This window comes from Nicotiana tabacum, chromosome 10 (assembly GCF_000715075.1).
Source record: "Nicotiana tabacum cultivar K326 chromosome 10, ASM71507v2, whole genome shotgun sequence".
In the NCBI taxonomy this organism is placed as follows: Eukaryota; Viridiplantae; Streptophyta; class Magnoliopsida; order Solanales; family Solanaceae; genus Nicotiana; species Nicotiana tabacum.
Genome location: NC_134089.1, coordinates 52397873 through 52406561, shown reverse-complemented (window position 1 = coordinate 52406561; position 8689 = coordinate 52397873). Strand labels below are relative to the sequence as shown.

The window sequence follows — 8689 nt, the reverse complement described above, 5'->3', positions numbered from 1 at the left end:
CTCCGCCAACTCTGCGTACTTAGTTAATAGCAGAAGCACCTTAAGCGTATACGGCGAAAGCTGTGCTGGGCAAACCTGGTAAAAACTACATAATTCTCCCGCCAAGGGGAAGAGAGGAAGGGTGTAGCCGATCACGGTCAACGTAATCCTCCCCCGCCGGAATCATCTCTACATGGGCAAGGATACCGTACTTTATACGGAGGGCATCAAGATGAACCTGCTTTGTCTCAGAAAACACGGGGTTCGGGGTAGGAGGCGGATCTTTGAGGAAATCATTCCGGGACAAGGGATGCCTCGGTAGTAACTCCTCTAGCGTAAGAGGGCTGTCACCTTCTTCTGCCACCACTTCTCCGCTGCCAGAAAGAGGCACTATGGATGACGGGGTGGCTTCAGGAACCTCTTCTCTAGCACGACGAGACCTCGACATAGTTTTGTTTAAAGGAGTAACGACAAAAGGGAGTAAGAAAGAAGAAACTTTCGGCGAAGAATGGAAACAGGAGCAAGAAGGTGTGAGAACAAATGAAGAAGATTGAGAGGCTATCAAGAGGTGAGTAGCTAAAGTTTTTCAAAAATCAAACCCTTCATCTATTTATAGGGTTGGGTGGCGCCAGAATCGAGGCAGTAGGCCTCAAATTAGCGCAAGAATCAAAGCGCCAAACCGTCAGTCCTTACCTTAAAAATCCGCGTAATGATGACGCACGTAAAGCTGACATCACCCCCGGGCAGTGTGTACTCTACAGTGCTTCGCTGAATTTGATAGCCACCTCGCGTTGGCCGCATCGCAACGTTCCTATGGGTCAAATTTCTCCCAAAGAAGGCAGAGTTCGCTCATCAAGGACGCACTGGTCGCAACCCCGACGAGCGGAGGGACTAACTGCATGGGTCTGAATTTGACCGACCACGACCTGCAGTGAGCACGACAGACGGGCCGAGCACCTGCGAGTCGATGCCCAGAAGGGTACGACCTTGTAGTAAGAGAGAGAATAATACGACCTCGGTGGTAGAGTAAGCATATTATGGGACATTGAGAATATTCCTAAAAAAGGATCTTTTGTATGTCGTTTGGGAGGGGGAATTCCTCAATATATAAGAGGAATGAGAGCCTTGTAAAGGGGGCCTTTGGAAAATTCACCAACCTTGAATGAAAAAGAATATTTACAATTCTCTTCTCTCTATTACTATCATCCTAGAGTTTATTATCTTCAGCTACGATTTACCTCTTCATTATTGATTGATTTGTTCAAAAAAAAATTAATATCTTTTGAGTCAAACAGTATGCCTACTCACCTATTTTTCGCTTCGAAGTTAATGAAAATATCCGATCTTGAACTAGCAATTATTGTGATTGCGAGCATTAATACAATTTACTTATTTAGTCCAAATTTGAAGTAAAACCTTAGCTCATTTCACAATATTCACTCCAAGCTAATTTAAAGATCCGATCTGACACTACTAACTAATGTAGTTCTTAAATGTTGTGGACATAACTATTTTTTCCTCCAAGTTAATGAAACGATCCATATTGAACTAATAATTATATGATCGGGAGCATTAATACAATTGCAATTACTTAAGGTTTACATCTTCTACTTATATTAGGACTAATATTTCATCCACATCCCAAAAGGACAAAGTAAATATGAAAACTTAATTTTGTTTATACACGTAGCTTTCCTCAGTTTAGCACATTTTACACGTCTCCGGTCTTTGGTGTTAACCCTTTTGTTTTTTCTTCCTCGTGAAGTTTTTTCTCCTCTTTACTTGTTCAAAGACCCAAGCTTTTTCCCTTATTCTTCTCCTAATACTCAATAAATTACGTCACAGTGGGTCTAAAGGGTGAAAACTTGCTAGATCGTTAATATTTATGATCTGGGTGTCATCAAGATTTGATTTTTCATGTAAATTTGTAGGTTTAGCAGCTGTTAAAGGTTGAATTTTGACTTTTTTTGATCTGGGTCATCTTTATTTTTCTCTATCTGATTGAGGGAAGTGAAGATGAAAGGAAAGTTAGGGTTTTTAGTGTGTATTTTGTGTGTGCTGTGTGGGTCTTGTTTGGGTAGATTTGTGGTGGAGAAGAACAGTTTGAGAGTAACGTCGCCAAGCTCAATCAAAGATGTGTATGAGTGTGCAATTGGGAACTTTGGGGTCCCACAATATGGAGGAACCATGGTTGGTATTGTTATGTACCCAAAAGCTAATCAAAAGTCTTGTAAGAATTTTGCAGATTTTGATATCTCCTTCAAATCTAAGCCTGGTGCCATGCCTGTCTTCCTTCTTGTTGATAGAGGAGGTAAACTTTTCAAATATTTCTCTTTGCCTTCGAATTGGATTGCCACTTAGCGTTAAGTCACCTTGGTGGAGGTATTAGGTACCTGTGTAATTAGTTGAAGTGCGTGCAAGCTGGCCGGACACCACGTTATACAAAATGCCACTTGGTTTTAAGTCTTAACATTCTGCTAAACGGGGTTCCTGCTAATTCAGTCAACAAACTTTGTTTTCTGTTCACATAATAAGAAGAGTAGCATTCATATATATCTTATTATTTTAGCCTTTTTCCACTTGAATTACTCTATCAGATATAGACCATGTTAATAAAACATGACAAATTTTGCGCCTGTGTAAGAAATGCCTTGACCTTTTTTTCTTTCCTGAAAATGCACGAACAGGCAAGCCTAAACCCAAAACGAGCTTTTACTCGGTGATTTGTAGAATTGCAAGCTATTGCTCATAGAAATATAGTTCTCATGATTGTAATGCCTTTTGAAGTGGGCTAAATAATGTAATGCAACTGTGAGGATGGATTCATTTGGCTGCAACTGTGAGGATGGATTTATTTGGCTCTTGTAATAAACAATGAAGGAGTACTATTTATGCATGTTTTCTGTATTTGGCTGATTTTGCTTGTTAACTTATTATACTAGTTTCATGTTGAGATAAATTTAGACAATATATCCACTTACATTAACTTATATGAGTATGTAGTTGTTGTCATCATGGATGATCTGGAAGCTTGTCTAAATTGTGTGCATCTAACACGTTTTTTTTTTTGCTGTTCTTTGTTTGTTCCTGTTCTGGCAGATTGCTATTTCACACTGAAGGCTTGGAATGCTCAGAGAGCTGGAGCAGGCGCTATTCTTGTTGCCGATGACCGTGTTGAACCTTTAATTACCATGGACACGCCTGAGGAAGAGGATGCACAGGCAGATTATTTGCAAAATATAACTATTCCATCGGCTTTAATTAGCAAATCCCTTGGGGATAGCATCAAGAAGGAACTCTCTAGAGGAGAAATGGTTAACATAAACCTCGATTGGAGAGAGGCTCTTCCGCATCCTGATGAGCGAGTGGAGTATGAATTTTGGACCAACAGTAATGATGAGTGTGGCCCCAAGTGTGAAAGCCAGATAGAGTTTGTCAAAAACTTCAAAGGGGCTGCCCAGATACTTGAACAGAAGGGTTATACACAGTTTACTCCCCATTACATAACTTGGTATTGCCCAGAGGCTTTTATTTTGAGCAAGCAATGCAAGTCTCAGTGTATCAATCATGGAAGATACTGTGCTCCAGACCCTGAGCAAGACTTCAGTAAAGGTTATGATGGAAAGGATGTTGTTCTGCAAAACTTAAGGCAGGCTTGTTTTTTCAAGGTTGCCAATGAAAGTGGAAAACCCTGGTTGTGGTGGGATTATGTCACTGACTTTGCAATACGGTGCCCCATGAAAGAGAAGAAATACACGAAAGAATGTGCAGATCAAGTAATCAAGTCACTTGGTAGGTTGGAGTTTCTTTGATTTCATATTTTGGCTGATGTTTTCACTTTATGCACAGCATTCCTTTACTATTGTACATATGGTGTTGATGATGCCATAAGGCTGTTTACTACTGTATTTCCTTTTCACTACTGCTAGTGTTTTGCTTTTCTTTAGCCGAGGGTCTATAGGAAACAGCCTCTCTACCTTCGCAAGGTAGGGGTAAGGTCTGCGTACACACTACCCTCCCCAGATCTCACTTGTGGATTACATTGGGATTGTTGTTGTTTGTGGTTGTTGTTGTTATAATGTGACGGTGCTGGTCATTAGTAACTGTACATTTTGTGGTATTCCTGTCTTCTCATCCTTGTTCATGAGCTCTAAGAACTAGAAGCTGTCGTCATTATTGTCCAATTTTTGTGATCCACCGAAAGATCATAGCTTTGTTGAACTTGGGATCCAAAAATATTTATTATCCTGCTTGAACTTAAATGGATTTGTTTGGCTAAAAATTAAAATATGTGCAGTTGAATCTACCTTCTTTCGTGTATGCTACTTTTGTTTTCGCATTGACGGCTCAATTGACAACAGTCTGAAAGAATTAGCCGTATGATAATGAATAGTCCAATAGCATGTGATAGTTTTTGTTATGCGCTTGTATACTAATGCCTTCAGATTTTAAGTTGGTTCAGCTGTTCAATATGGGCCAAATGAGAGTCCTCCATGTTTTCTCGCTGGAGCTAAGGTCTCTGCTGCACATGGCTAGACGAATACGTGCCTTGTTATGTGGTTCCTGTGCTTTAATCGATTCTCCTTGCTCTTTATGGAAATGTGGAATGATATCTTGAAATTTTCTTTTTATCTCAATGGACTTTGTAGGCTTTGACGTCAAACAGATTGAAAAATGTGTTGGAAATCCTGAAGCAGATACTGACAACCCTGTTCTAAAGGCTGAACAGGATTCACAGGTGTGTGTCTCCTGCAGAAGTGATAGGACAACTCTTCTTTATTTCCTCCTTGACTTATTTGAATTAATTTTCACTTTTTACGTTGCTTCTTTCAGATAGGCAAGGGTGCTCGTGGAGATGTGACTATCTTACCAACTCTGGTTATAAACAATAGACAGTACAGAGGTATACCTCGTTTGATGTAGAGTTAAAGTGTGTTCAACTTAAATAGGAAGATTCTTATTTTGGAGTATTTTTCTTCATCTTAGGTAAGCTGGACAAAGGAGCAGTCCTCAAGGCGATTTGTTCCGGTTTTGAGGAGACAACAGAGCCTGCAATTTGCTTAACTGAAGGTTATTTTCCTCGATCATTTTTTCTTCAGCTTGAAGACTTAATAATTATTTGGTATCAGCTTCGTGCTGCTTGTGGTTTTTCTTTAAGATGGGACAGAAGACTGAAAGAGATGTCTCTCAGTGGTGGGATCTTCCTTAGTTCTTTTTTGCATCTCCAATGGTGTTGAATCAAAGAATGGCGAAAATATAAGTTGTGCTTACCTTCTCAAAAAAAGAAGAAAGTATGAGAAGTGATAGATTATTCTCTTTATAAATTTTTGCAGATCTAGCTTTTGCCTATCCGGCGTATTCCAACTTTTAATTATTCATAAGATAAAAACTGTGTTAGGTACAATTGCTAGGTGAAATTTTGATTATTCCTGAAACAGGTTTTCAGAGCCAGCTAGTCTGTAGTTTATACATTCTTTCAACGAGGTAGTATTCTAAAGATGTTTTTGCTACTTGCTTACAGAAATAGAAACAAATGAATGCTTAGAATCAAATGGTGGGTGCTGGCAGGACAAGGCTGCTAACATTACTGCATGCCGGGTAGAGTTACTAGTCAATGGACTGCTATATGGCAAACATTATTTCACTGAGTTCCAGTTTTATTTGCTGCTTGTTCAATTTCTGATCCATGTGCGAAATTGTGGTGCAGGATACTTTCCGTGGTAGAGTATGTGAATGCCCCATAGTTCAAGGAGTAAAATTTGTTGGTGATGGTTATACTCGCTGCGAAGGTGAGTTTTTCGTCCATTAATTGTCATCATCTTATTACACAACAATTGGTGTTGTTGTGATGCATGCACGTTGCCTTCAGAGACTTAATCTCTAGAGCATGTCGTTTTGACAGCATCTGGAGCATTGCGATGTGAAATAAACAATGGAGGCTGTTGGAAGGGGACTCAAGATGGCAGGGCATATTCTGCTTGCATTGTAAGAGGCTGTATTCCAGCATGATTAGCGTTGCCTTTTGAACTGTCCTTAACTCTTTTCATTCTTTGATGCCATGCCCTAAGCGGCTTCCTTCCTTCTGGTTTTTACTTGAGCAGTGATTCAAAATTTGAGATGTTTTTGTTTGTCGGGTTCATTAGGCATTTATCTCAAATGACTTTCTGTAGACAGAGGCATTATATGTCTTATCCTTGTCTTGTCAGGATGATCACACAAAGGGTTGCAAATGTCCACCAGGATTCAAAGGTGATGGAGTGAACAGTTGTGAAGGTATGTAGGACCTGTTCACTATGTATCAGTTCTCGACATATTTTGTTCTTTGGAGAGCATTTCAGCATTTAATTCTTTGTTTTCCTTGAGTTTGGATTCTGACTCTGTTTAATTTCCCCAAAAATATTTGCACCTTTCTCTTTCTACAAGACCATATCTTTTAACTTCCTGTCTTTAGGAACACATTGATCTGTATATGCCAGAGAGGTTGGAGTCCGAACAGTGTTGCTCTCTCTTTGTACCGACTTTGTTTACCAATAATCTTGTACTTAATAGTTGTTCTTCACTTTTGTCCCTTCAGATATTGATGAATGCAAGGAGAAGCTGGCATGCCAGTGTCCTGAGTGCAAATGCAAGAACACTTGGGGTAGTTTTGATTGCAGTTGCGGCAGCAATTTGTTGTACATGCATGAACATGACACGTGTATAAGTAAGTTGAAGAAGTTGTCAACTTGTTGAAAGTATACTTGTAATGATAGGCATAGGGATTTGTTATATCCTTGGCTTTGACGAAGCTAGTTAATTTTTTAAAATATGATGGTTGGGATATTTGCATGATTTAGCTTCTTTAAATGTAATAGAATTTGACCAACCTCGTGCTAGAAACTTTGATCCACAGCTTCTCAAAGCTGCATGTCCGTCGATCTCCTTTGGGACTAAGTTTGTTGGAAAAATTGCAGGCAAAGATTCCAAGTCAGAGTTCAGTTGGGGCCTTGTTTGGACGATCATCTTGGGTTTGGCTGTTGCAGCGGTTGTAGCATTTGCTGTGTACAAGTACAGGATTCGGGTATGTCTTTGTACCACGTTCTTAATCTCAGTTCACCAAAGACACACAACCGTCACCTGGTGGAAACACAAAACTAAAAGCATTTGAATTGTTATGCTAATGCTAAATAACCAGTTTTACATAGTAATTGACAATGATTTCTTCAGAACTATTGCTGTTAGAAAAGCAATCTGGGAAAATTAAGCCAAATCTCCTTGGATGCTTTTCCTTTTGGATTTTGCATTTGAGTTACCTATTGAAGTTGTTCGATCCTTATTTAATAGAGTGATATATGGCTTATGGGGAGCCAACAAATTCCTTTTACTTTACCATAAGTTCCAGTAAAAGAAATTCCAAGAATCAGATGTGTCACCAAATCCCACCATATTGATAAAGCAAGAAAGTTATTAGCTTTGGGATTAGATATTAGAGTGAAACTCCTTTTGGGTGGATAAGATATCTTTCCTTGATACTTTGTCACAGAGAAAGGTGTTTAAAAAGTGTTTGTTCTGATGTTGTATGTCTCTCCAACCACCATAGTTAGGGCATATTTGTCTCTTCTTTTTCAAGTGGTTTTTTTGCCTTTACTGGAATTAATATGAAATCCATTGCCATGTAGAGATGCATGGCTCGCGGATTCAATACAGTTTTTTACATCTGTTTTCTTGTTCGATGTTGCTTTAACTAAATCGTGGAACCTTGTATATGCAGAGATACATGGACTCAGAGATTCGCGCCATCATGGCACAATATATGCCTTTGGATCAAGGAGAGGGGGCAAATCATGTTTCCCATGGGAACATCTAATGATAGATCATTGCAGTCTCTACTGGGCCAGTTCCTTCCTCTTTTTAGTCAGTCTAAGGTTCTTCTGTGCTTATGCCCAGTTCCTCTAGCACACTTCTCTCTGGTTTAGATGAACAAGTTAGATCTTATTTATGTACATGTATGTCCTAACAGTGCACATAAACCCAATAATAGGGCGGGAAATTTTCCTTGAATTGGATTTGCGCGATGATGTTTTACTTTTAAGAAAATAAGGAAATTGCGCAGCATCTATATTCTGAGAGAGCATTTTGTATTGACACCGCTAATAAAGTGAAATAAGGAACTTTCCTAACTAATGAGGGACAGTAGCCCTTTTTGAGATACTACACAAGTTTCTTCATGTCAATCAATGGCAAGAGAAATAGTTTTTCTTCTTAAAATTACTTTTAAGATTGAACCCTAACCTACTATGAAAAAAATTAATATGGTACCTAGTCCCTATGACGATTTTTATTTTCTTTAATAGAAGAGATATATACACTTTTTAAGCATCCTAAATAAATTTACAGAAATAAAAAATATATTTTGTATGTTGATGATCACTGCATACGTCGTCTATCTGTGTAAAGTTATATTATTGCTATTGGTTGTAATATTTTATTTTACAATTTTCAATTAACTTTTAATGAGATAAGCATATATAAGCAAAAAGGATAAAGATCGAAGAAGGAAACGTATAAAGAGCCAAAAAGCTTGCTGGTAATTAACTACATAAGTTCTACGCCATTGACCCTTGTGTTGCCTACAAAGCTTTTCCGACGGAAAAGAAGACTGCAAAAAGAAAATCTAAAATACCGGAAGAGATTATCATGATGTATTCTCTAAGCTTCTTATCTAGTCTTT

At 38.7% G+C, this 8689-nt stretch overlaps 1 protein-coding gene across 1 annotated transcript; it reads left to right on the top strand.

Moving 5' to 3' along the window:
- Positions 1–1633: 1633 nt before the first annotated feature.
- Positions 1634–8019, top strand: LOC107759156 (vacuolar-sorting receptor 1). The gene is made up of 12 exons (XM_016577028.2): positions 1634–2290; positions 3079–3771; positions 4629–4717; positions 4813–4882; positions 4966–5049; positions 5501–5577; positions 5687–5768; positions 5882–5964; positions 6186–6252; positions 6554–6682; positions 6933–7039; positions 7730–8019. The coding sequence occupies exons 1-12, from the start codon at positions 1996–1998 to the stop codon at positions 7823–7825; spliced, it is 1872 nt and encodes a 623-aa protein (XP_016432514.1). The 5' UTR covers positions 1634–1995; the 3' UTR covers positions 7826–8019.
- Positions 8020–8689: the final 670 nt, after the last annotated feature.

What these genes read in the sequence shown, in the direction of transcription:
- LOC107759156 (XM_016577028.2), top strand. Translation starts at nt 1,996, where the DNA reads ATGAAAGGAAAGTTAGGGTTTTTAGTGTGTATTTTGTGTGTGCTGTGT. An exon ending in TGGAGTGAACAGTTGTGAAG is followed by an intron (nt 6,253 to 6,553) that starts GTATGTAGGACC and finishes TTGTCCCTTCAG; the next exon opens with ATATTGATGAATGCAAGGAG. An exon ending in TGTACAAGTACAGGATTCGG is followed by an intron (nt 7,040 to 7,729) that starts GTATGTCTTTGT and finishes TTGTATATGCAG; the next exon opens with AGATACATGGACTCAGAGAT.